This window comes from Dromaius novaehollandiae, chromosome 5, assembly GCF_036370855.1.
Source record: "Dromaius novaehollandiae isolate bDroNov1 chromosome 5, bDroNov1.hap1, whole genome shotgun sequence".
NCBI lineage: Eukaryota > Metazoa > Chordata > Aves > Casuariiformes > Dromaiidae > Dromaius > Dromaius novaehollandiae.
Window position 1 is genome coordinate 12,747,105 of NC_088102.1, and position 26,454 is coordinate 12,773,558.

General features: G+C 55.9%; 1 protein-coding gene across 3 annotated transcripts; it reads right to left on the reverse strand.

The window, feature by feature from the left end:
- Window positions 1-592: 592 nt before the first annotated feature.
- On the reverse strand, window positions 593-25,642 carry AMN (amnion associated transmembrane protein). Of its 3 annotated transcripts, XM_026111427.2 has the most exons (13): window positions 25,603-25,642; window positions 25,175-25,366; window positions 21,623-21,741; window positions 21,460-21,504; window positions 10,209-10,296; window positions 8,791-9,026; window positions 8,118-8,255; window positions 7,848-7,956; window positions 6,198-6,280; window positions 5,052-5,238; window positions 3,546-3,720; window positions 1,273-1,390; window positions 593-940 (listed from the first exon to the last, which is right to left on the reverse strand). In XM_026111427.2, the coding sequence occupies exons 2-13, from the start codon at window positions 25,215-25,217 to the stop codon at window positions 830-832; spliced, it is 1,452 nt and encodes a 483-aa protein (XP_025967212.2). In that variant the 5' UTR covers window positions 25,218-25,366; window positions 25,603-25,642; the 3' UTR covers window positions 593-829. The 3 variants fall into 3 exon arrangements, with proteins under 3 accessions (XP_025967212.2, XP_025967213.2, XP_025967210.2); XM_026111428.2 differs by having other exon boundaries at window positions 8,118-8,171; window positions 25,175-25,631; XM_026111425.2 differs by having other exon boundaries at window positions 25,175-25,630.
- Between the last annotated feature and the right edge of the window lie 812 nt (window positions 25,643-26,454).

Sequence of the window (26,454 nt, forward strand, 5' to 3'; positions counted from 1 at the left end):
TGCTGCCTGAGCGGGGGCGGCCTCGAGTCCTCACTTGCTCACCTTTTGTATTTCCCTGCTGGTATCCCCCCGTATCTGAGGTTTTCCTCCTCGCCTCCACCCCGGCCCCGGGGAGCTGCGGGGTGCTGCAATGCCTTGCGGCACCGGACGCGACCTGCCGCGTTTCGTCAGGGCCTGCGATGCCTCTGATGCTGACTCCCAAGGCCTTTGGGAAGGGATTAAGTCTTCCAGAGACGAGAACAAAATATCATAAACTTAAAATAGCTGCTTCCTTATGGAATATGCCAATGAGCCCTACTGAAAACCCGGTAGAGTGTGAATTTGCATATATTTGCATGCATCTCCATAATTGCAGCATCACCCATTAGAGCCGCTCCGGCGACAACCCGCCGCTGCGGGCAGCCGGGGTGCTGGGTGCCGGCCCCCGCGGGGTGGTTTACCCCTTCCTGGTGCTGGCGTGGGAGGGCCGGCTGGTACCCACAGCGGCGGCGGAGTGCCCCCGCACCCCTCCCCAGCCCCCTGAACTGCCTCCCGAATCAGCACCCAGAAAGCCAAACTGTTAAAAAACACTATCGTACCCCTTATCTTTTTTTTTTCTTCTTTTTTTTTTTTTTTTGGTTTTGCTGTGGAAATATTGACTCTCTCACCGCGGGGAATCAGGCGATAAATTGCAAGGCAGGTCCACGACGTTTTCGGCATAAACATCAAACGCTGCAGAGGGGAGGAGGCAGCACAGCCGTTTCGGGGGAGGCGAGGGGAGGGAGGTGTTTGCTCAGGACCGAGCCCCGTGGTGCTGGCGCCCCAGGGCTCCGGCATCCGACGCGCGCTATCAGGTGTCGACCTCGCTCTCGTCGTACAGAGGGTTCAGGTAGAAAACCTGGTTGTCTTTGAGAGCCGTCTCTGGCCGTGTGTCCTCAAAGAAGGCAGCGCCCGGAGGCTCCTGCAGCAGCAAGAGAGGGGAAAAACACCCACCGGAGACATGATGCAGGCCTCGAGCATCCCCCTCCTCACTACAGGCGCCGAGGCCCCGCAGCAGCCCTGAGCTCCGGGAGCCGAAGCGCTCACGAGCGGCTGGCTCCACGCGTGGCCACCGGAGATGGGGCCATTGCACGAGCCCCTTCCTGGCCCCAGGACGGGAGAAACCCCCCCCGGGCATCGCATTGTGTTTGCAATGCTGTGCAGTGCTGTGCACCCTCCCTCGAGCTGGGACAGAAACCCCATCCGGGCAGGAGGGTCCCCGCAGTGGCCGAAACCGTGTGGACGGTGACTCACCCCGGTGTCTGTGGGCACGTCGAACATGGGGTTGTCAAACCCTTTGCTGCTCGCCGGCTCCGGGGACGCCAGGCCCTGCGCTCCGCCCCACAGCCGGGGAAGGCGCACAGCCCGCAGCCTGGGGAGAGACGTTTGGGGATCACCGCCTGCCTCCCCCTCCACCCGGGGTACCTGTCAGAGCAGCTCCCGCAGCTGAAGTGCTTCATCTCCAAGGGATGGATGGGGCAAGCTGTTCATTAAAGTTCCTTAAGCCACAACCGAAGCTAGTTAACCCGTAAATGTCCCGTCTCGTTATAGCCCAGCACGAACGAGCCGGGCTCCTCGGCGCAGGGAAGGGCCTGGGCTTGGGTTCAGCTCCCTCCTCTGCTGTTACATAAACTTCCCTCTTCATGCTGACAGCACTTGTTTCAAAGGCCTGTCCGGCATCCAAACACATGTCAGTGGAAGATAAATCATCAAGCAGCAATTATGGGGCTTGGAGTTTTATTTAGAAATTAAATGAAGGCGCTAGTTTATTGCTAGGAAACGTTATGTCAGCACGTGCTGGGCGGCAGGGACACCATCCATGCCCAAGCGCTCTGCCGGGCAACGAGAAGCCCGCGCTAACGAGCTGGGCGAGGAGCAACGGCCTGACCTGCGAGCCACGGCCACCGCCAGCCGCGGCAGAGCAGCAGCCCGGGTGCTGGGGGCCCTGTGCTCCCCGGCAGACACGAATGCCTCCTGCACCCCCACATTCAAGCGACGGCCATCCCCAGAAGATGGTTATAAAATGCTCGGGGTCGCCCTGTCTCACCCAAGGTCAGGTGGGTGAAATAAGTCAGAGCGGCTCAGTGTACTGCCTCGTGAAGGGACACGGTGCTGTCCCCAGTAAACCCTGCACAGCTCATGCTGGTGGCCAGCTGCGAGCAGGGACAGGACCCGGCAGGACCTCGCCGGCAGCTGAGACGCGAGGGGGAGCCAGGCTGGGCACGTGTCCACCTGGCCGAGGCATCGCGGTCTGGTGTGAGCCCTTCCATCCCCTGCCGGTTTCCTTCCTACCACCTGCTTTTTGCCTCTAACCTACCCCAAAGTGACACCTCACCAGCAGCTGTCCCCCGGCCCGTGCCCCTGGCACATCGGCCGGCACGTCAGCACCTCTGGAGGTGGTGCTGGTGCTTTCATCCAAAGCCTCCGCCGTGTACACACGCAACCTGCCCTGCAGCGGGAATTATGTCGAGGCCATCCCACCTCTTGGGGCAGGCAAGGCCATGCACGACGGGGAGCGCTTTGGAGGGGAGCGGAGGCGGTGGGGACAATCGGGAGGTCGGTCAGAGGAGCGCCCGCCACGGCTGCCTGCATTGTGCTGAGCTCAGTGCTGGCAGGGCGGTTTTTCCACCATCTGAGCCCTTCCCACCTCGTCTCTGCCTTGCAAGGAGAAAAGGTGCTGGAGATGAGGCCTTTCTGACCAGCTCTTCGGCTGCAGTACTGTTAGGTGTTGAGCTCCCTTTCATCCTTCCCTTTGGATCTGCGCCGCTCTCTGTGCAGTATTAATAGCTAAGGCACTAGTGGAAAGCAGCACTGCGTTTTTTCCTTGATGCTGTCATTGCCTTTCATGACTACAAAGCTGGAGGACGAATGTTTTGAATTATTTTGATGCTTTTCTATTTAAAAGCAGGCAGTTTCAGTTCTCCATCCCCACGCAGGGCTGCAAACTAAAGGTTACCAGGAACAGGAGATTTCCTTGGAGCAGCAAGGTCAGACTGGTCAGCGCTCCAGCTGTGCAGCAGCAGCGCTGCTCCTGCCCAGAGCACAGCACACCGCCAAGCAGCAATTCCCTCGTGGCTGGGGAGGAAGCTGAAGTACCAGATTAAGTGCAGAAAAGTGCCTTTCCAGTCACCTCAGAGCTTTCCAAGGGCTGGACCCTTGATCTAACTTAGCATAGCATGAAACCTGCTCCAGTTTATACCTGCCTCCGATAAAACACGAAGCACCAGTAACTTCCAGAATAACAGAGTGCCTAGCTGTGCCCACAGAGGTGGCAGGAAGGATGAAGCATGGAGAAGGAGGTGCAGGAGCTCTCGGCCAGCCCTGCCTTTTGTCCCCGGTGCAAGGCTGGCTGGAAGGCCCGCATTCGGTAACAAGTTGCCCTGCGGCAGTAGCAGACCTGGAGCAGCCCTGGACTTGGAAGATGATGATGGGCTGAAGCCGTCGCCACTAGCCTGGGCTGCTCAGCTGCATCTCTGCAGCTGCTGCCAATGTTACCCATATGCTGCCCGCAGAAGGCCCTTCCCTACCTCAGCGTTCCTCTTTTGTAGAGAAAGAGCATCCCTCCAAGCAACAGGAGACTGAAGAGCAGGCTCAAAACCGTCCCTGTTAAGATCTTCCTCGATGTGCTGATTCCTGTTTGCGCACTGAAAATGCTGCCAGTGGCAACCTCCATTTTGCTGCTGGATATGCCGAGTGCTTCACCTGGGAAAGGGTGAGAAGAAATATGGGTAAGGGTTGGACGGTGCAACACCCCCCACCACCACCATCCACACACCACCCTGACTCATGCACAGGGCAGAAGGAGCCACTGCTGCTCGCCTGGTTAAGCTCCTTTCCCCAAGGCAAGGAAGGACTAAACAGCTGGGTGGCCTCAACCAGGATAATAAAGTCTTCTACTAATACAGCTTTGTGCCTTGTTCCCCAGTTATGATCCACACTTCCATCAGCATCTCTGAACTTTTATGGCTGCATCCACATCCAACATTGCAGCTAGAGGGCAGCTTTGCAGAGAAGGCCTGGGGGTCCTAGGGGACAGGGAGATGAATGTGGGACAGCAATGCACCCTCGTGGCAAAGGCCAAAGGTATCCTGGGATGCATTAGGAAGAACATTGCCAGCAGGTCGAGGGAGGTGATCCTTCTCCTCTACTCAACACTGATGAGGCCACATGTGGAGTACTGTGTCCAGGACTGGGCTGCCCAGTACCAGAAGGATATGGATGTACTGGAGTGAGTCCAGCAAAGGGCCTCAAAGATGACAGGGAGAGGCTGAGGGGGTTGAGACTGTTCAGCCTGGAGAAAAAAAGGCTGGGGGGAATCTTACTAATGTGTATGTATATATCTGATGGGAGGATGTAAAGAAGACAAAGCCAGACTCTTCTCAGCAGTGCCCAGTGACAGGACAAGAGGCAATGGGCACAAACTGAAACACAGGAAATTTCACCCAAACACAAGAAAATACTGAGTCTCCAGCCTTGGAGATGTACAAAACCCAACTGGACATGGTCCTGGGCACCCTGCTCTAGCTGACCCTGCCCTGAGCAGGGAGTTGGACCAGATGATCTCCAGGGGTCCCCTGCCATCCCCAATAATTCTCTAATTCTGCAGTTCTGTTCTTCTCCCACTGCTGTCTTACTATGATGAAAGTGGTACAACTTTGGGGTAAGCAAAATTTCACCAACAAAATCTTTAGAAAAGCAGGGCATGTGTGTATCAGGAAGATTCAGAGCTGTGCCAGCCTACGCTGAAGAGGATGAGGACAAAGGCAGTGCTTTAAAACTTTGCACAGCAGATGCCATTTCCAGGCAATCAAGTGTTTTCAATGCAGGAAGCAGCGACCAAACAGCCTCTTGATCGCGTGTGATTCCCATTACAGGACATTGCTGCTGAAAGAGCAGGGACACAGAGCTGGCAAATGTGCCACGGCTGACAGGAGTGGGTGAGGAAGAGCTGCTGGTGAGGTGGCAAGGAGCTGCCACCAGCGGTGGGTTAGATGCACCCATTGGAGCCCAGCCAAGGAGAAAGGCAGCATTACCGTGCTGTGCAATGTCACTCATGATGTCTGCAGCCATCTGCTCAGCAGCGGTGCCTGTCTGCAACCCAGTCCGGTCATCGATGAGCACTATCTGGATGACAGGAGTGGAGCTTCGCAGTGCGACTCCCAGGAAGGTCTGTGCTTTGAGTACCTTGGATATTGCCATCTGAACTCCAGCATATTCAGGCTTTTCAAAACACAAAAGACATAAAGAGAGCAGTAGGCAGAAATTAGAGTCACGTCTATAGACAGCCTTGATGGATGTACCAATAAGGCCCATCTATAAATCTTCAGGTGAAACCCATCACAGAGCTGCCATTCCTGTTATTGCATTGCCATTGGCTTTCCCAAATGATAGGTTCATATCTCCTGTCCCTGGGAAGCTGCAGTGGGTGCGCAGCATCCCCCTCAGCAGAGGCAAGAGCACCAGGAACGCTCTCTGGATGACGCCCGCTGGAGCCAGCTGGTCCCACAGCTGCTACAGAGACCAGCCAGTCAATCCCCCCGCCTGACCTGCAGCCGAGGGAGCAATTTAATGTAGCGCACCCTTTAAACCACGTAGTAATATGTGTGGGGTCGTAAAGAGGGCAGGAAGCAGGCTTCCAGCTCAGGATCAATAGAGCAATATTCTGGTATTGATCCTGCTGGTGTGAGGCCCGAGCGTGCCCTCACCCACCGGCAGCTCCTGGCCACGGTCATCCTGGCATGAGCCGTCTCCCAGAGCCCGCAGGATCCCATGGCATGAAATGATGCAGATGCTGCCCGTGGCCCATGCGCTAGTTACTATCCTTTCTTTAGGGCCAGAAGGGTCCAGGAACCTGGTGGCTGTCTCTGTTTCTGCCCCAGATTGAGAGGAGGCGGGCTGGCTGCAGCTGGGAGCAAGGGGGGTGGCACTGGCCTGGGTGGCACCAAATTCAAGGGGCCGAATCTGGGACATGAGCCATGGGTGGAGGTCGGGAGCTGATCGCGCAGGCTGCCACTCCCCAGCCGGGATACTGGACCACAGGGCTCAGCCGCCCGCATCCCCAGGGCGATGCACGAGGCCACGCATCACCCCCCCACCACCACCTTCCCCACGAGTCGCTGGCTGAGGTGGCTACTGGTTTCCCAGTACCTTACTGCCGTCCCGCCAGCCGGCTGACGTACCAGGCTCAGGAAGGCTTGGACGAGCCTGTCCTGGTATTTCTGCAGGTCGAAGTCAGGAGTGAACTCCAGGCAAACAGTGGCTCCTGCAGCCCGAAAACAGAGGGATGAGGCAGGGCACATCAGCACTAAGCTTGGACTGCCTGGAGAGCTGCCGCGGACCCAAATCGCTGTGCTTTTCGGCACAAAGCACGATGCCGATTGCCGCCGGAGCCACACAGGGGTCTCCAGCACCTCTGTGCAGCCAGATCTCATCATGGTGCCAAGGAGCAGGGGGCTTGCAGTGGGGTCTGAACAAAGCCCCCGGAGGAACTGCTCTCTCTCACTGCTCTTTTTTTGGCTGGTTTTGGTTAAAAGCTTTTCTTTTCCGTCATATTCCAGAGAGAAGCCTTCTGTCAGAGGCTTTTTCCTGCATATTCCTGCGGGAAGCTCTACGCTTATCTGGGTTTCAAGGCTGCAAGGCTGTGATTCAGCAATGCTACTGGTTCTCTGGATGTAAAGCACAGAGGAGGGGACACTCACATTCCCTGTATCGCTGCACTGCATTCATTGATTCAAGTATTTTCCTTGAAAAAATGCAAGGAAACGTTTAGTGAAATGGGAAGTTCTCCTAATGGCTTTTAAAGGCTCTGCTTTTATGGGCACAGCTGAGAAACAGATAGCGCCATTTTAATGAATTTGGTACGATAACAGTTAAAATTGCGTAAGAAAAACTCCACTTAAACTCCTAGGTAGATTAATGCAGAAGCACACATGTGCAGAGGGAATACTGTCAATCTCTTGTTTATGGTTTACTTTAAATATGTATGCTATTTTAAATGAAATAAACTTGCCATTGGAAAGATGACATTACTGTGAAAAAAGTGCCTTTCCTTTGAGTGTTTTCCATCGCATAAACTCAGCAGAGTCCTATTAGCTTGATGAGTTTTGACATCCTGACAGGATAAACCAGAGGCAGGGACGGAGGGCTGCAATTCAGCGCAGGCCCCAAAGAGCCGTGATAACGCTTCAGAGAGACGTACGCTGCCTGGTGCCGGGCGAAGCACGTGCCGGGAGCGGACAGGACCCATGGGAGCAGTGCAGCGGTGCAGCTTGTGACCGGTTGGGTCACAGGTGTCCTTGGCCACCTTTCTAAGCACAAATCCTTCAGCTCCTCAACGGATCGAGGGAGCAGAGGTGCTGCTGCCCCCACTGAAGTCCCCTGCACCCACGGTCGCTGGACCTCAGTTTTCCCAGCTGTGAGATGGCAGCCACAAGCAGCCAGTGGCTTCAGCAAGTTCACTGCAGGACTTGCTCATGCCTGCGGTTTGCTTTTAGTTTATGAAGCCCTTGGGGACGGGCACACACGTGCCTATGCTGGTCCCTACGCTTGCACGCCGCAGCGAGCCCTCTGCCTCCGAGGGGCTCGGGCTGGCTCCCGGGCTGGGGTCTCCTCCGCGGTGCCTGCCGGTTCTGCTTTAACGTCACTTTTTGGGGGAGCAGCCGGGAAAAAACATGAAGCAAAGCAATAGGCAGGAAAGCAGCGCCTCTTTGCAGGACCTCCGGCCTGCGAGAGCAGGCGGGTCCCCAGCGAGGGGCCGGCAAAGCCCCGCGAGCCCGGGGAAAGGGCTGCGGGGCAGGGCGAGGGCGAGGGGGCCGGGGCGCCGCACTCACCGCAGACCCCGCAGCAGTGGCCCAGGGGCTGCAGCGGGCTCCGGCACGTCGGCGCAGGGCACGGCCTCCCCGCTGACCCCAGCAGGGCCGCGCAGACCCGGGGGCCGTCCTAGAGCAGAGCAGGGCAGCGTCAGCCCCTCGCCCCCGCGAGCCACCACCCCCGGACCAGGCTCCACCAGCAGAGGTGGCCCTGTTCCCAGCATCTTCCACCGCCTCTTTGGGCTCCAGGGCTTGTCCTGAAGCCCCCGACACTGCCGTGGTGGGACTCACCTGGGTATTCCCGCAGATGCAGCCGGACTTGTCCGGACACCCGGCGCCCGACACCTGGAAAGTGCCGTTGCCGTGAAACTGCCGGGGTGCGGAGGGGCCCCGCAGGTACTCGGCCCAGGCCGTGGGGCTGCTGAACGTCTGGCCGGGAGAAGAGCGACAAGGAGGGAGCGCGTTTCCAGCAAGGCCGGAGCGGGTTCCCCAGCCGGCGAGCCCTGACGCGCTGCCGCCTTGGTGCCATGGGCCCCGTCTGACCGCCGGCTTCGGGGCAGTGGCGCGACGGGCTGAGGGCACTGGGAAAATCCTGCCCGTGCACCCCGGCCACGCACCCCCAGGCTGCTGCTCCAGATCCCATCAGAGCAGGACTGGCGGCGAAGGCAAAGGGATGGAGAGACTCGAGCCACCCGGAGCAGCCCACGGCCACCTGTGTTCATCCCACCGTGGTGCCGGCACAGTGCTCCCACGGCTTGGTGCCTCGGGAAAACCTCCATTCAAGGCCAAAAATAGCTTTTTCCCACTCTGGAGAGGAGGCTGGCGCCTGGCGCCCGTCCACGGGGTTCGTGGGGGTGAGCCTGCTGCGTTCCCGCGCTCCCTCTCCTCGTGACCTACTTCGGGGGCCGCGGCGAGGAGGTGTGAGCCGAGCACGCCGCCGGGTTTCTCAGCCGCCCCGCGTTACCTGACCCATGAGAGAGATGCTCCGGAGATGAATCATGCCCTGCGATGAGTCGACGTTTACCCGGAAGGAGGTTTCGGGCTGAAAGATAACATCGTCGTACTGGCACGGGACGCGCTCCTCATCCACGGCAAAGATGCGTCCGCCCGGCTGCAGCTCCCCTGGCGAGGCGGCCGTCTGCCACAGCGCCGGGTCGAACCACGCCAGCCCGTCGGCGTCCCCGAAACTGATGGCCGAGCCTGCCAAGAGCGGCAAGGGAGGTCGAGAGCAACCCGGGCTTGGCACAACACCCACCTCGCACCCCATCCATCCCCAAGAGCTGGATTTTTATTGATTAATACCAGTTTTACTGATTTACCTATTTTTACCGATATCATATGGCCTTTTATCAGCTGCATTGTTTATATTCATATTAAATTTTTTTTTAATCCAGCTGTGAAAGTTGCCCATTGATTTCACAGGAGCACCTGAGAGTCAGAAGCTAAAGCCTCGTGCAAAGGGGAGACGGCTTCCCAAGCATGGCCAAAACAGGTCAGACAGCGCCGGTGGGGAACGATGACAGTGATGGGCTTCCATCAGCTCTCCATGATGAGCTTGGTAGCGACCCTGCAGAGCCAGAGGCTGCAGTCCCTCCTCCAGATAGACCCACTGGTGCCTTCACCTCCTGCGCACTGCCCCCTCCGATTGCCCGGGCGTTTTTGCCAGGGGGCAGAGACAACCCGCATTTATCCTCGAGGCGGTTCAAAGCTGCCCCTCAGGGCCCCGATGTGCACGCTGTGCTTCCTCATGCTCCACTTGTGATTCTGGTTGTTTTTCTGCAGCTGAACTAAAAAGCCGCTTGCCATTGAAAGTGTTATTTATCTCTCAAATACCAAAAATACCGCTCCCTAGCAAACAGTTTTCAGGCTAATAACAGGCACTGATATAACAAAACTGCTACCTCAGTCATCACGAATCTCAGTTTGAGCCTAACAGGAGGTTGAATGATGCGTTAGCGCTGAAATGCCTTTATGCAAACACGAGCTGGGCCAAAGGCCAACTCTCTGAAATGGCTGTGGTTCAGCTCTCTGAGGCCTGGGTGTGTAATTCATAACCAGTTTGCTTTAGAAATATGATGGCAAAGAAAATGAGGACTTTGATGTGGCTACATGCTTAATAGACAGGGTAAAATACAAACGATATTTACCTCTCTGCTACAGCTTCAAAGACTTCCCTAGTATAATTATTTTTTTAGAAGACAGGTGATCTAGCAGAAAAAGAAGATCTGATGTGAAGGAGGTCATCAAAGAAAAGGCAGATACTAAAAGAGGAGTGATTCACTTTACTCTGAGGTGGGATAGCAAAAAGACGTTTGTAGAAGTGTTTGTGCTGAATTTGCTTGATTAAGGGCTGATTGGGTGACTAGTCAGGGCACAAAATACCTGAGTCACATCCTGGATCCCAGCTGCCGTCAAAAGCTGCAAATCCTGCCCCAGACGCCAGGATGAATTCTCCGTCCAGCGGAAGGTACTAAACAAAGGGATTCAAAACGTCACTGTGCAGTCCCGCTGCCCAGGCTCGCAAGCAAATAACCACGGCACTTATTTGAATGTCCAGTATCCTCGCTGTCTCCCAGGCACTCTGCAGTCACGAGGAGTCGCCCCCGCTGTGCCCTGTGCAGTGGGAAAGCATCATCTCCTTTTTTACAGAGGGGGACGCCGGGATGGGGAAAGGCAGTTTCACTTTATCTTACAGTAACACAAAGCCATGAAGCATTTAGGGGAAAAAAAGCAAAAGAAAACAAAAATAAACCCTTTCAAGAGCTTCTTAGGTACATAGGCTCCCAACCGCCTCTGAAATTGTTTTACACGTTTGTACATTGTGCAAAATCTAATTCTTATTCTGCAAGCGCACTGAGCGGAGGGAGGTGCAGGGCCTCGGGGGGGAGGTGCCCAGTCCTCACTGCAGGGCTGTGCCAGCCAAGCCTCCTGATACCAGAAGGATGGTTTCCCGGCCTCCTGGGACCCTCCTGGCCCTGGATGCTGGCCGGGGGAGAGCCAGGCCACCTCCACCCCCTGGGCAAGGCTGGGGTTGAGGCTGCTCCAACTTGCACTTTGCTAGCATAAACCAACATGAGTGTGTTTATTAAATGATGGGCCCTTATAAATCTGCCCTAGCTTGACCCATCGACACTTGGAAATAGCTTTTTCTGAGGACACCATCACGCAGGTCAGCATGTGTCATCCCATTGACATCTGTCTGCCACACCATGTGGACTGTGCCTACGCCCTGCATGTGAGACATTTAAAAAAAAATGCACAGGGTCAAACAAATGTTGACGAGGTGTCAACTAGTGAATTTGCACTTGGAGCAAACTAAGGAAAACACACAGTAGTATTTAACCAGCTGCGCTGCCATAGGTAGAGCCGCTCAGTAAGACATCACCACCAGATAGGCAGAGTTGCCACATCTACCTGGCTTGAGCCAAGCAAGGCATCTGCTTGTGGCCACGCAGGCAAACCTGCCTAGCTCCAGATGCACAGTGCTCCAGCTTGCTCTGCATCTGATGAACGTCCCACCGAAGAGCTGTAGCCAGCCGGGTCGCCAGCCAGTATTGCCGACTGCAGGACACATTTTAGCAAGCAGCCGAGTCGGGCAACTCATTCATAACACACAACTTATTCAGCCCACCTCATCTTATTTTCCATTTATGAATTACTCAAGAAAAAGTTGGGTTTTCCCCCAGTATTTTCATGTGTCAAGGAGTGAGTAATGTTCAAGGCTCTGTTCTCCTCTAACTCAGTCTATCTAGGGTTTTTTAGCATCACTCTTCAGATGGTAGCTGGAAGCCCTCCAGGACTGTGTTATTCCCACACACGGGATCCTGTGGGCAGGGAGAGGAGTGTTAGGATGAGTTTAAAAGTTTCATCTATCTGACTAGTCTTTAAATATGCATGTAGATAAGCAAGACTTAAGGAATGACTGTCACACAGGGGTTGTGATAGCTCTCTGTCCTTGGGGTAGTCTTGCCTGAAGATGCTCCAGTCCGTACAGGGACCACCTTTGTGGGGATGTTCATCGAGGCAAAAAGCACCTCATCTGCAAGCTACAAGCAGCCGTTCCACATGCTTTGCGCCTTGGTGTTGCAGTGCTTTGAAGTCCATAGGCCAGATCATCATCTTGCTTTAGAAACCATGAGAAGCCAGAGCAGAGAGCAGAGGACAGCTGCTACCGAGACGACCTCACAGTGCTCCTACGTACCGCCTGTTTCAGATCCAGCAGCATTGCACATTGCTCTGGTCTAGACAAAAGGTGATGAAAAGGAGAATAAGTGAGGCCTGGGCACCATCTACCCCAAGGGAATGGAGTCTCTCCACCAGCCAGAGATGAAAGAAGCCTTCACCTATGGTTGCTGTGACATGAGACCTTAATGTGCAGTGCCTAACTGGAAACCACACCATCATGTTTGCCAAAATTTCTGTTATTTCTGTCAAGTAAGGAAAATTCTTCCAAGACTGAAGCATTGAAAGAGGCTGAAAGGTCTGTTAGGATAAGAATGTCAAAGTGTTCTTTATCTACAGGTATAAAAGTCATATGTAGTAACATTATGAGGCTCAGGACTTGGCCTGCTTTGAGCTAGGCAAGATCTATGTTACCAGTTTCATTTATAAGGTCCTTCACTTCAGAGGTGCCCCAGCTTGTGTTCCTCCAAGCCCACCTGGGAACAGGCAGCTGAACACTTTGTGGCAGTCAACTAACACCAAATACCCAGGACAGATACGGTCAGCGCTGCCAGCCAGCTGAGTGTGTGGCTAGGCAGACTCTCTCTCCCAGTGCTTGCTTGGCCTGCTCAGGCAGGAGCAGCTCCAGGCCCTCACGGCTGTCTCTCTCACCAGCCACTGGGGATCAGTTTGCTGAGCTGCCACCCTGGCCAAGTTTGCGGTGCATCCCTGCCCTAAGCAGGAAGGGTAGCCAGTTGGCTGCAGGCTGGTGGGTACCAGCTCAGCTCTCCAAGATAGGGTTTTTGACTGGATGTATTTGATATTTTTTGCCAACACACGATACCAGATCTTCACTGAAGTCAACTGTGGGCACTCAGGCCTGTAACTGAAGAGGGCTTTGGGAGAGAGGAAGAACAAGCAGACAGCAGCTGCTGGTGACAGGGATGTGTGACACACCAGGTCCATGACTAGCTGGCCCTGCTTTGTTTTCCCAGCCTTTGGAAATTGGCATTGATGAGTACTGTGGATGGATCAAGACCACTGGGTTAGTAGCCCCTGTCCTCATCTCTTCCTGGATGAGATCTCTTTCCTCAGTAGATTTACCAAACACCTTGACCGTGGTTGCAGATCTGAGCTTTCCAAACACCCTGAGGTGGTCATGAGGGACGCAGTGAACTTTCCTGTCCAGAGGGTTGTTTGTTCAGAGCTTAAAAAGAAGAAAAAAAGCCACAAAGACAACACTTTGACAAATAGGTACCTGTGTTTGTAAGCTGCATCAGTCACCCTTCTCCAGGGAGCAAGGCAAGAGCACTTTGTGCATGCATTATAAGCAAGGAAAAACAGGTAAGAATTAGCTCTTGCTCACATGGCTTAGAAAGAAAGCTACAGCGATCTAGCTGAGCTCAGTGTGGGGAGAGTGGGAGTGAGGCAGGCTTTGCTGATTAAAGAGAAACACACACACACACAAAATATGCAAAAGCCAGTCCAATGACCAACCACATCCTCCTGTACCCATGAGGGACTAGTGGTGAGATTGCTGTAGAGAGGGACCTGGGTGGGATCACAGCAGACACAGGGTTAGCAGCACACATAGGCAGTGGGGAGAGGCAGAAGAAAAGGTCTCTTAGCCTCTCCCTGAATTTGCCCCACATCTTCAACACTGATGCTGCCAGCTTGCTGGGGTCTGGATCCACTGTCTGGAGAAGATGTAGCTTCTCCAGCTCATGCTAGAGATCCCCTTCCACCACAGAGGCCTACAACCTAGGCTGGCTGGAGTTTTCAAACCCAAAGAAAGATGTCCACATCCCGCCTAATGCAAGTGTGGCAGGGAAAAGAGAGTCCCCCAGCCCACACACCATCCCAGTCACTGACCAGTTCACACCGAGCTCCAGACCAGACACACAGGACAGAGACTGCCCTGAATCCACATACACACCAGCCCTGGAACTAAAACTGCAATGTGCAAGCTGGCATAAGAAGTTGCCGAATCTGCAGAGGCTGAAATGCAAGAAAAGCTCTGCAGGAGTTTCTGAGGAAGGCCTGCCCCGTGCCAGCATCCGCAGATGATCTCCCAGCCCACAGAGACAGACGTGTGTTACGCTCACCACCAGGCCCCACAGGCAGGCAGTGGTATCACTTGCTGGTTTGAAGTGGAGGTGAACAAGTTCTCCCCAAGATGCATGCCACTGGCCGGCATTTCAGAAGTGGCTCAGCTGCCCAGAGGGTATTAGTTTGTAAATAATTTGCACTGGTATTTAGCAGAGAGTTAAGCGTCGCGGCTCACTGCAGAGGACAAATGAAGACTCTGGTTGGGAAGTGGCTTTCCGCAATTGGTAGTTTAGTATAGAAATCACATATAGGCTGGGACACTTTCCAAGAACATTTTGAACTGAGCAATGACATGTACCAAAGGACCAGAGCCAAAAAGCTGGCAGTTTCATCTGCTTTCTCTTGCTCCTGCCAACCTGTGCTCCAGGGTCATTAATACAGTGTGCTACTTAGAGACCCATTAGTCATTTCCCATCCCTGATACTGGTAAATGACTTATCTCTTTGGTCTTCATTAGCAAATGTAATGACAACTGAAACACAGTCACAATTTTTCTCACCAAAACTAGCAAAAAAAAAAAAAAAAAAAGAGACCATGTGTGGATCTCAGCCCATACTCATCAAGTTTGCAACCCGGCAGCGCAGCGCTATGCAAGAGTGGGATGCCCAAGAAGTCCCGAGATGTTCACAAGCGAAAACAAAACTGCCTTTCTGAAATAAAAAGAAAAAAGAGGGGCAGAAGTGACTGGCAGGGTAAGACCCACCTTCCCAGTTTACAGACCTTCCTTGTTTAGTGACCTGCAGCTATTCCGACCTAACGACAGAGGCCTGGGAATGCGGATTTGGAAACGTGCGGCTTTCACCCAGCCTCTGGCACAGCCCTGCTCGGCCCGGTTAACAAGCGCCGGCCAGAGCTGAGGGACAGCTGCGGCGTGCCACGCTCATCCATGCCGGAAAACCTGCGGCACTGCTGCGGCGGCCCCGGGAGAGCATGGCTCGCGATTGCTGGCTTCCGTATCGCCCATCAAATCCCTGCTCCGCTCGGGCAGCTCCAGCCCGCAGAGGGCAGCAGGCAGCCGGAGCCGCCGGCGCTGCAGCCCGGAGATGGGGAGCATAGGGATTTTCCCAGCATCCTTCGGGGGCTGCCCGGGGCTCCAGAGAGCAGCCGGCTGTGCAAACCCCTGGGTTGGATCCAGCTCCTTGCCGAAGGCATCCGAAAGGCACTGGGCCAAATTTATCCTCAGGTAACTCCCTTCGCCGGCCCCGGAGCCGTGCCAGGGGCTTGCTCGCCGCCGGGTTTCTTGGGTTCATTAGGGGGTTTCGCTTGTTTGTTTTCCTGCCCGGGCAAAGCTCACACCTGCATCCTCAGGCTGGTTTCCTTCCCCTCAGCCGCAGGCACGACCGCACGTCCTCAGCTGGCCGCGGTGCCGGGTCCGGGTCGCCCTCCGCTATCGCCACAGCTATACCAAAACTCGACATTTCCAGGCAGCGGGCTGGGAAACGCCGGGATGCTATCCGGCACTTCTGCAGACTGGGCCCCAGTGGGGAATGGCTGGCGGTTTCCCCAGGACCAGGGGTAGGAGAGTCCCCACGTCCCTGCTAGGCTCCCTCCAGCCCCTGCGTCCCTCCCAGCCCCGGCGCTCCCTGCCTACGTGCCAAGAAACCTCCTCCGCTTGGCGCAGACTGGCGCCGAGAGGGAAAATGAGGCAGGAGCCCTGGGAAAGGCGAGGCAGAGGTGCTGCGGAAAGGCACGGGTCCGCAATGGAGAAGAGGGTGCTGGCACCACTGGGGGCGGCGGGGGCGGCAGCGGGCCCATCGCCCAGCCCTGCAGCGTGGCGGACGCCCGGCCACGGCTGCGGGCTCACGGAGGGCAGCCAATGCTCCCCGCCGGCCCCCGGAGGCTGGAGACGTTCCCGCAGAATCGCATTACTGCGGTCGCCGCGGGCAGGCTGCCCGAAACGAACCGATTCGGCTGAGCGCGCCAAAGGCAATAACAAATGGCTGGAAATCCTTTAAATAAGGCTTAATGACTTCTGCTGAGCGGGAGGAACGGGCATAGCCTCTCCAGCCCAGCGTGAAGGCGGCCGGGCACGTCCCCGGCCAGCACGCGCGTCGAGCCGGGAAGGGTGAGCCGAGGAGGGCGACCTGCTGCCAGGCTGGGACCTTCCTGCCCAGAGAGCTCTGCCCTGGCTCTTCGTCCCAGGCCGGGGACACATGCACGGCAGGGGACCGGGCAAAGGAGCAGTGTGCCGGGGGGACGTGGCTTCGGCATCATCCCCTGCAAGCTAATGAGGCGCCTGGCTGCCTCTGCCCTGCGTAAGTCCCTGCCTCCACCTCCCGCAAGGCACGATAACTTGGCAGCAGTGCAGCTGCGCTCTCGTTAATGCAGGATCAGGTTCCCCCGCTGTGTCTGCTCATCACTTTTACCTTGTGTTTCGAAGCGCGGGCCCCTGCACCTGCTCCCGGCAGAAGCACGTCCAAGTTTGTCTTGGCACTGCAGCCCCCTAGCACGGGGGTAGCCCGTCATATCGGATCTCTGAAACGTAGCATGGCAGTGCCGGAGCGGCCGAGGCTGTGCGCTCAGAGCGGGGCCCGCCAGCCCCTCTGCAGCTGGGCAGGAGCAGCGGGAACGTGCCCCTGTCCTACTGCCCGTGCCCAGCTCCGCTCCGGCATTGCTCTCCTGACCCACGTCTCCACTTGCATCAAAACGGTCTGCCGGTTTTGTGACGGGAAGCAAAATCCAAGCACGTTTTCGTCTGGTTCTAGCAAATGCAAGTTACCCAGGCTTGACTGCCCGCTCCAGCTGCTGTGCAGAGCCACGATAAGCTCAAAAACAACAGTATTTCCTGGCCCCGGGGAAAAACAGAGCAAAGACCTTGCCAAGACCATGCCGCATTAGCAGACTGCCAGCTGTCCCCCGCAGGGGACCGCATGCCTGTCCTGGGCCCCGGCGGTCCTGCACCCCTGAGGCCAACAGCAGGACGCAAAGGCAGCTCGGTCTGGAAGCTGCATGCACAGCTCTCCGTGCTGCGGGCCAGCGTGGCGAAGGTGTGTCCTGGGCTCATTCCTCTCGCTGCGGTCACTGCCCCAGTCACTGGGGGACAGACGCGTGGTGGTTAAATCACAGCACGCCAGTGGGGGCCACACGGATGGGGTAAAAGCCACCTCAGGTGCAAACCCGGCGGCACAGCATCCTGCTCTCCGAGCAGAAACTGGGTGTCCTGGAGCAAGGACCGAGACCCGAGTGGAGGTCTGGCAGCCGCCAGTGAGCGCTGGAAGGGGCTCGGCGCGCACTTGCTCCTGGGAGCACGGCCGGGCACGGGACAACAGCCAGGCTTAGCCTGGCAGGAGGCGGAGGGCACATGGGGACACCACACGTCAGCGTGAGGGCCTGCGTCTCGGTCACCAAACCCATCTCTGGAGGGCATCAGTAAGGGAGCGCAGTGACACACCTCCTGCGCTGAGGAGCCAGCGTGCTGCACCGCGGCCCCTCCGGGAGTGCAGTGAGGTAAATCCAACCGAGGCACCAGAGTTACGGAGGCAGAATCCAAACGGAGGTTTAAAGATATGCGCCAAATTGACACAAGATCGGTCCAATTCATTTTTCTGAATTTCCCCCTACAAACAAGGTCACACCAAGAGCTCTGGGGCCGAGCGTGGCTGGAACAGTCCTCGGCGCGGCGGGATAGCGGCCCTCGCGCAGAGCTGCCGCAGGGAAAGACGTGCCGCCAGCACCCGCTCCACTGCCGCAGCGCAGCCTGCAAGCCCCCGGGATGCTGGCAAGCGGGTCTGGTCATTACGGGCCCTAAAAAATTCTCCTGCTGGAAGCTAGACTGCGAGGAACAAATGCACTCGGGGAGGTGTTATCCTCGATAACTGCAAAAGGCAGTTTTATTGCACTCCTCGCTCAGGCAGACCTTCAGCGGGAATGCTGCCAGAGAAAAGCCTGCAGGATTTGGGCTTATAATTACGTGCTGTCACACAAACAAACCCGCATACGCGCGCTCCCATGAAATTTTTACCTCTGTCTCAGAAAAAAGGAAAAATAATCCCTCTCCTTGGTGTCTTGTTAACCTGACTTCCCTGCTCTTTCGCAGGCGGGGGAGGGGAGCGTAAACCATTGCGATTCATTAGCACCGGTGCCCCCGGAGAGCAATTGGCATTTCGAGATCAATCTCTGCCAGGAGCCGGGAAGCAGCATCCTGCAGCAAAGCCGAGCACATTCTGCTCTCACCATTAGGCAGCTAAAAATATAGCACCGGGGAAGGCGAGGCCCTCGGCAGACCCCAGCGCCCCGCGCGTGCCAGACAGAGCCAGGATGAGGCCAGGGCCAGCCGGGCTGGCAATGGTGGGGCCGAGGCTGGTGGGATGCAGGGCGGCCAGGTGGGCTTTGCAGGAGCGCAGGGGCTCAGCGGTGCCGGCCTGGCGTCGGGGTTGCTATGGCCGCTCCGCTCCTCCGGCAGCACGGAGCCGGGGAAGGCGACCTGCAGAAATGGGCTGGTGCTGCAGTGACGCTGCCCATCTGCATCCGCAGCGCCGTTTCAGCAGCGCCCGCCAGCCCCGCTCCGTCCCGGCCGCCCGCTCCCGAGCGGCGCCCCGAAGGGCAGCATCCCACCCTGCGCTGCGCGTCCCAGGCTTTCTGCGGATTGACCCTGAGGCACCGCTGAAAGCCTGCTAAACACCTCTCTGCTTCCTTAGGCAGCTAAACACCATGGAAAACCTAGCGCGATAGTGATGGTTACGCTTCAAAGTCACTTACGCTTAAGCTGGATTTGGATTTAGCACATAGCTGAATTAGAGACCCACTTTAAACTTCAAACCAAATAACCGCTGCGTTGGGTAATAAATGAGTTTCCTTTGAAAATGGGAAAGGGGGGGATTATGCTCTAAGCAGCCCCAGCCTAATCCTGAGAAATTGGCTCCCAGGTGCAGACAGGACAGGAGCCGCCGGGCTTCAAACCCAATGCCCGCGGCCGCCGGCTGCTGCCGCTCGGCTCTCCTTCCACTGCCGGGTAGGCAGCAGCCTGCCCCAGGGAGACGCTGAACTGCAGACTGCCCAGCAGCACCGGGCGACGATTTCGATAATGCATTCTTTTAATGCCAAGGGGATAAAATTCACTTCCTATCTTTCAGATCCTGTCTGATGAAGGGGAGCATGTTTTTCGTCCCTTCCTGCTACAAGCTGCTGCCGAACAGGCCGGACACTCTTCCGCGGGATCTGCTCTAAGTCAAGCACAGGGCAGCAAAAACAGACGGCTACAGCCACAGTCTGGCCGCATGCTCCTAGCCCAGTCCGTGCAGGCACGCGCAGGCAGTGCTGGGCCGTGCTTTTAATGCCCGCGCCGCGCACGCAGCGCTCACCCGCTGCCGTCTCCGGAAGAGGGGCAGCAGCAGTGCGCGAGAGCTGTTTCCCTTCCCACTCAGCATCACCAAAGCAATGTCCCACTCCAGCATCGTCCTTAGAAACTCCCAGGCATGCCGAGCGGAGCATTTCTCACGCCAGCTCCTTTCACCCCACCACGACCAAACTCCCACTTTCTCCTTCCAAAGTTGCCCTGATAGAAAATATCAACCGAAACAAAGAGGAGCGCGAGGCCGAAGGATGGGCTTTGCACCACTGGCACCTCCCTCCCTCCCACAAGCCGGAGGGAGCCGAGCCCGTTCCCGTGGGCAGTGGGCTTCGTCCTGCGATACTACAGCGAGCCACGGTCTCCCCCTTTTTTTTTTGGCCAAAGGCCGTATAGCATCTCTATGGTGACTCCAAAGCTTAATGTATTCCTGCTGATTTAAGTGATTAACCCTCCGGAGCGGCGAGGCCGGCACTGGCACAGGTGCAGCCCTGCCTCGCTGTAAAGCCTCAAAACCAATTCTTTTACTCATGACCCAGCTGCCAAATTTCACATCATCCCCACAAGCGGCAGAACAGCTCAGGTGCTTGATTTTGGGTTTTTTTTTTCTTTAAATCCCTAATCTTGGCAGCACCCTTGCCACCTGATGACAGCGGAGCACAGCAGTGCATGGGAGAGAGATGGCTGGGAGGAAATTAAAAAAGAAAAGAAAAATCTCCCCAGGAGAGTTGCCAGCAGCAGGTCGCTGTACATTTTGCACCCCGCGTGCAGCCGCCTGCAATTACCCCTGTAAAGCTCAGAGCGCGCGGCAGCCCCGGGCCTTGGGATCGCGCACTCCAGCTTGGTTTTGGAGGGCTGGTGCTGTAACGAACAACGCTGCCTCGCAATTAGGCACTTTGCAGGCTCCTGATGAAAGTACTTTAGAAATACTATACATTCATCTGTAGGTAAAATAAAATCTACCGGAGTGATATTTTGCTCTTTTCTTCTCTGGGTAAATTCCACATCATTTATTACACTGTATTTGTACGTATTTCCCGAGTATTTTCTTTCCTCCAAAAATTCATATTTCAAATGCCATGTAAATAAAGTAACCCCTCCAAATATTTGCAGAGGAGCTAAATGTGGCACGGGGTGTTATTAAAGCATCAAAACTATTAGTGGTGGAGACAGCCTGAACAAATCACACCGCATAAATTTCAAGGGCTTGTCGGGATTTACTGGCTGATAAAAGGGTGAAGGCACCGGGCTGTGGCTTCCCTGCCGCCCCGCAGCCGCCCGGGCAAAGCCTGCCATGAGCATGGCCCCGCGGGCGAGCAGCTCCCCGCTGCTGACGGAGGCGGCCGGTGCAATAGGAAACGCCGGGGCCAGGAGCAACCAGGCACCTGCCCAGCATGTAAATAAAAATAAGCAAAGCCTCATCAGTTTGCTACTATTGTCCAATTTCTGATTTTGCTGAGCTGCATTTCTGCCGTATTTCTGTAGCGCTGGGCATGTCACACCACATCTGGCCCAGCGACGCAGAAGAAAAATACAAAAGGCAATGGCATTTGAAAGAAAATTTCTTGAGCAATGCTTCAGAATTTCCCAAAATGGTTTGTTTTCATTTAAAAATACTTTTGTGTCAGCTTCACTCAGCCTCTGCCTGGGGCGAGTCCCTGCTGTGCACCATCAATGCCACGATTTGGTGCTTCCTAAACAAACTGCTGCAAAGGTTTCGGTCCCATAGAGCGGAGCTTTTTTCCTTTCCTCTTGGGAGGAAAAATGAATATCTTCCAACAGAAATTGTTTTTTTTTAAAAAAAAAAAAAAAACCCAAAACTATGAAGAAAAAATAATGACAGAAATGGGCTTTTTGGCTCCAAGTCTAATTTCCACAAAAACACAGCCTGACATGGGCTGCTATAAATCTTCTTCCACAGCCCAGCTGAGGCTTTCTCTGCAGGTCGGCTCGGACTAAGGAGCAAAATGTCAAAGTCGGCGTGGGAGGGAGGGCGCCCACGCTGCCTGCCTGGCTGCGGTCCCGCGGTACCTGCGCCCCCCCCGGCCCGCCCCGCCGCCCCGGGCTCAGCCTTACCATGTCTTTCACAGGGTGGGGAGACTTGACAAACACCGAGACAACCTGCAAGAAAAGCAAAGAAATAAAAAGACTCCGTGCGTTTTCCACGAGCAGGGGAGGAATTTTTCCAAATGTTATTTTGGGGGGAAAAAAACAAACAAACAAAAAAAGCCACAGGTACCTTGTCCCTCTCAAAATGGATCACATCGCTGGCACACGGGGCTCTGCCTTTGTCCCAGTTGGAAGCAGTTTCGAAGTTGGTGTTTGGGAGCCACTGCTTGTACACGGCAACCGCGGCAGCTAGGAGAGGCAAGGACACCCGCTGCAGCGCAACGCTCCTTGAGCGCCGTGCGCCGCTTACGGCACCGTGTGGGCCAGACCCACGGGGAGCGCCACGGCCCGTGGGTCTCCCGGGGCCACCGCACTTGCGTGACCAGGGGAGCCCGCCCTGGCCTTTGGGGCTGACCCCGAGGCAGCCACGGCGCAGGGTGTCTTTGCCGCCTGCTCTCGTGGCTGTTTGGATGGGCTATTTTACACAGCCCGCAAAGCGATGCAACGGGACGCCTGCGCCTCGCTGGGCTACACGAAACGCTGTGTCCGCGGCAGCACAGGTGGCTCACGTGGGCACTGGCCGAGGAGCGGCCAGTCCTTAGGCATCTCCAGCGCCTGATGCCACCATGGCCTGCGTGAGCAGAGAGGAGAAAGGTGGTGGCCCTAGTTACAACGGGAGCTGAGGTCCCCCAGTGCCTCACTTCCGCTCCTTCCCGCGCGCCGCGGGGAGACGCAGGGAGGGCCCCTTGCTGGGACACGCCGCAGGATCACCTGGCCTTTATAGGCCAGATCTGGAGATTTTCTGCCTAGGAACAGCCTCTGTGTGTTTCCAGTTCAGCAGAGTCCCAGTCCCCCCCTCCTCCCGAGGCCTCCCAGTCCAAGGGATTTTGGTGGTTAGGTGATATTTTTAACCCACCCAGGTGGAAAGATGAGTAAGGGACAAACACTTCACAGGTAGAGACAAGGCAGTGAAGGCCTGCAGGCAGTGGACAAGAATAATATACAATCAGCTATCTAAGCTTTAAGCTCAGCAGTTTCTTCTGACATCGGGACCTCAATACGCTAGACACTAATGAACGATGCACAGGGCCCCTCGCCCTTGACTTTTCTAATCAGTATGAAGTGAGAAAACAGAGCCAGCAAGTCCATGAGGACAGGATAGGAGGAGAAAAGGGATTGCCCAAAGCACCTGAGGTGGGTACTGCACATGTAGCACAAGAAGTTGGCTGGTTTTTGTGTTTGAGGGTGGGAATGCAGTGGTCTCCCACTGCCTGAGGCAGCATTAGTTTGGTTGTCTCCATTCGTGCATCCTTTCCTCTCCCCTACGAACCCACCAGCAGCATGCTGGAAACATCTTCGCAGAGGGAGATTGGCTGGGGAGACAGAGATGTCCTCACCAGCCGTGGCAGTTGGGCTCTCTGGGGCCACGACAGTGCGTTGGTGGCACCTGCTTGTAATTCCCAGCAGCATCAGCCCCACTTACTCATAGATCTGCCATCGCTGAGGTTAGTTCCCACTCTAACCATCTGTATTTGCACAAGAGCTTCTGAAACGTACATCTCCAAGCCTGACATTTCCCAGGCTTGGCTTCCACCTGAAGATGAATCTCAAGCAGCCTGAATTAAATGGCTTCAGGCAAGTGAGTTATGAGAGAGAAGAGGGAAAAAAAAATCTTTGCTGTTAATATGGTTCATCTTTTCCTTATGGAAAAAAAAAAAAAGAAAACAGCAAAATACAAAGCTGGTTCTGGAGGGGATGGGGTAGCGGAGGGGGAGGAGTGTAGCTTCAGCACTGGAGATAGGTCATGCTCCAGTGAGAGAGGGCAGGAGGGGCCGCAGGGACATCCCACCTCACCATCTCCTGGCTACCCCATCACCCTTCATCATCCCTGTCCCCGCCTCTAGGGAGGTCCTCTCCAGTCAGGCTGCCACGTGTAACACTACTAGTGAGGAAAGAAAGCAGCAGGAGAGGAGAAAGGGCAGACACGAGGGGGTCCGAATGGCTATGGGTGATGGAAGAAGGTGCAAAGGAGAAAGTCACACCTGCTAGTGTAAATGACAGGGAGGAGATTTGGCTCATGTGAGCTAAGTAGGCTCTGTGGGGGCTCTATCAGCATGTAATCATCTCCTTTGGAGCATAATTGCACATTTGCACTGTCTGACTCTGCCAGGGGCACTGCTGAGACAATTTGTTGTATATAGACATGTCCAGACTAAGAGAAAATGATATATTTTTAACCTGAGCCCTAATGTAAGAACAGGCACTGGAGCCAGGGTGTGCGGCAGTAGGTTTGAGAAGAGATGAGAGGTTGGTGGGGAGCAGAGGGACTTCCCCAGCCCCACGCCTGGCTGGAAACTCACCTGTCAAGACTGCTGAAGGCCCGGCCTTGTGGAGCGTGGGAGGTGTCCCCACAAAACAGCTGAAAAACCTTTTGCTAATAGCAGTTAAAGCTTAGAGCAGATTCAAGGCTTTCTTCATTTGCCAGTCACTAAAAAAAAAGACCTTTCTGTTCTTTGACATATGGTTTTTACCATGTAAAGCGATGCATGACCCACCTGGGGACCCAGCTCTGCACTGCCCTGCCTCTGCAACCCCGTCCGGCACTAGGGTTCATCCACCCTGAGGCCGAAAAGCCAAACTCAGACTATTCCCAAGGAAAGGCCTGATCCAGTGGGGTCCAGAGGGTTCACTTCAGCCTGACGCTATGTACATGATCGCCCTGAACTCAACACACCTGAGTGCAATTTCCAGTTTCCTTCTGGCTCAGCCCTTAAATAGAGCAAAACCCCCCATCACATCCACTTTAAAGCTCCTTGAGAGCAAAAAGGACCCTGACAGCTACGAGGATCAGACCCAAGGAGCTGCTGTCAGAGTTAAGGAAGGCTGTGGCCACAAAAAACTCGCTGCCTTGGAGTCGAAAAAAATCTTAAGGCCAAAGCCCTTGAATATTAATTGCAAGTTGTTCTGCCCGTGCTACGGTTGACTTGTGTCCTTCCAGTCGCTGAAGCCGGGGAAGGGAGAGGTTAGAGCTCCAGCAGAAAGCCTCACCGGCCCCATTGTGCACACGCGTCACGTCCCCACTGGTTACTCACAGCGGCTGCACGGCGCATTGCCAAGTGTGCGGGCACGCACAGCAGCGCGGGCTCTGCGGGCCAGCTCAGCTCGGCCAGCATCGGCACAGCTCGGACGCGCATGGCGACCGGGGGCTCTGGGGCCGAGGAGGTTAATCTGTGGCTGCCAAAGCTGTGCAAAGCTTTTTTCCCATGCAGCTGTACTGATGCATTCCTGCACCTTCTACATCCCTGGAAATATCAGCGTGCTATTTAATCAGCCTTGTCTCCGGGGAATCGCAGTCCTTGAACATCAAAGCTACATTCATATTCAACAGAAAATGGATCCTGCGGTGCAGAGCTGCTGGCTTCAAGCAAGAGCAGAAAAACCCGAGCGGCAGAGGTATAGCAAGTGTGATACATAAATCACAGCCCAAGCGCCCAAGCTCATTCTCTTTCCTTCTCTTTGTCCAGCTGGAAATGCGTTTTTCCATTTGCATTACAAATGCACCTTAAGTGACACGGCCTGCAGCTCTGCTTCAAAACAGATTGCCTAAAGTGCACCTGAAACGGCAAAGTCGTTGAGCAGCCACCCATGTTCCCCATCGCCGCCGGGCCCTGGGTGTACTCACCGAGGAGCTGCAGACAACCGAGGAGGAAAAACAGGCTCTTCATTTCGCAGCCCGCTGCCAGCACTCGCCTTCCCAGCCTCGGCCCCGGCCGGACCTTGGACCGCCCGGAGGCACGTGACGAGCTCAGCCCAGAAGCCGGTTTGCCACTAGCTCCTTTCCCAAGCTCCCCAGTTTCTCGACATCAGCATGGAGCTTGGGAAAGCCGTTGGGGAACGAGACAGGGAAAACAAGACTTGCGGGACCTTCCCACAGCCCCTATTCCCTAGATTAGTTACTTCATCATTCTCACCACAGCTCCTCCCTGGCCACCCCCTTGACTGTTTTGGGGGTCTGCTAGAGAATGGTGAGGGCCAACACACCACGTTCAAGTCAGACGTTACTCCTGCGTGCCGCTGCCCCCTCCGGCACGCCCACTACCTTATAATTACCGATAATGGTCTCAGTGCGTTTTCAGTTAGCTTGCTCGGAGCAGCGCAGCTCCCAGCCACAACTTGTAGTTGCACTTTGGACACCAGCTGATCTGCTCGTTATGTGGCACGCGCCGCGGCAGGGCCGCCCGAGCCCCAAGCCAGCCAGCCAGGCGGAGGCTGTCGGGGGCCGAAGGTGTCCGCTGGCAGCAGCATCAGCAAACGCGGGGTGGGGAGGAGGAGGAGGAGGAGGAAGGCATCCCTTCAGAGCCACCCGTGACTCTCTGCGTCCACCGGCCGGCCGGGGAGGCACAGGGAGGCAGCATGCGGGTCCTCATCGGCCGCCCTCCCCATGGCCCGGCATGCCCCGTCTCACCCAGAGCGGGGTCCCACCATGCGCCGCGTCCGGCTGTTGAAGGAGAAGAATGGCAAAGCACGGACAGGGCCAGGGCTGTTAGGAAAGGTGAGGAAAGGGACAGAGACCAAAGCAGAAGCCATCGCCATGCCACTGTGCAAACTGCAAGAGGTTCTCAGAGCCCGGGAGGAGGCTGGAGAAGTGCTTGGAAGGGACGTGGGGAGGCAACAGGCTGAGCTGACAGCAGGGAGCACCTGGGGGAGCGTGGGAGCAGGCAGACAGGACATCCCGTCTGGGCCGGCTCCCACTGCTTCCCAGCCTCTCCTGCAGGACTGGGGGGCTGGACCCGATGCTCGGCCCTGGGCACCTCACCCTGCAGAGCAAGGAGCAATGCAGTCTCCTGCCCCGTCCTCTCCCGCGCCAGGGCATGCAGCCACGTGCTGGCCGAGAGGAAAATCTCATCGGCAACGACTCCCTGCCTGGACACGAGCCAAAATCAAGTCAGCGTTTTCCATGCA

Coding starts and splice junctions, on each gene's coding strand:
- AMN (XM_026111427.2), bottom strand. CDS start 25,217: ATGAAGAGCCTGTTTTTCCTCCTCGGTTGTCTGCAGCTCCTCG. Junction 10,297..21,459: donor CCCACCCTGTGAAAGACATG/GTAAGGCTGAGC, acceptor CCCTTTGTTTAG/TACCTTCCGCTGGACGGAGA. Junction 7,957..8,117: donor GCATCTGCGGGAATACCCAG/GTGAGTCCCACC, acceptor GCTCTGCTCTAG/GACGGCCCCCGGGTCTGCGC.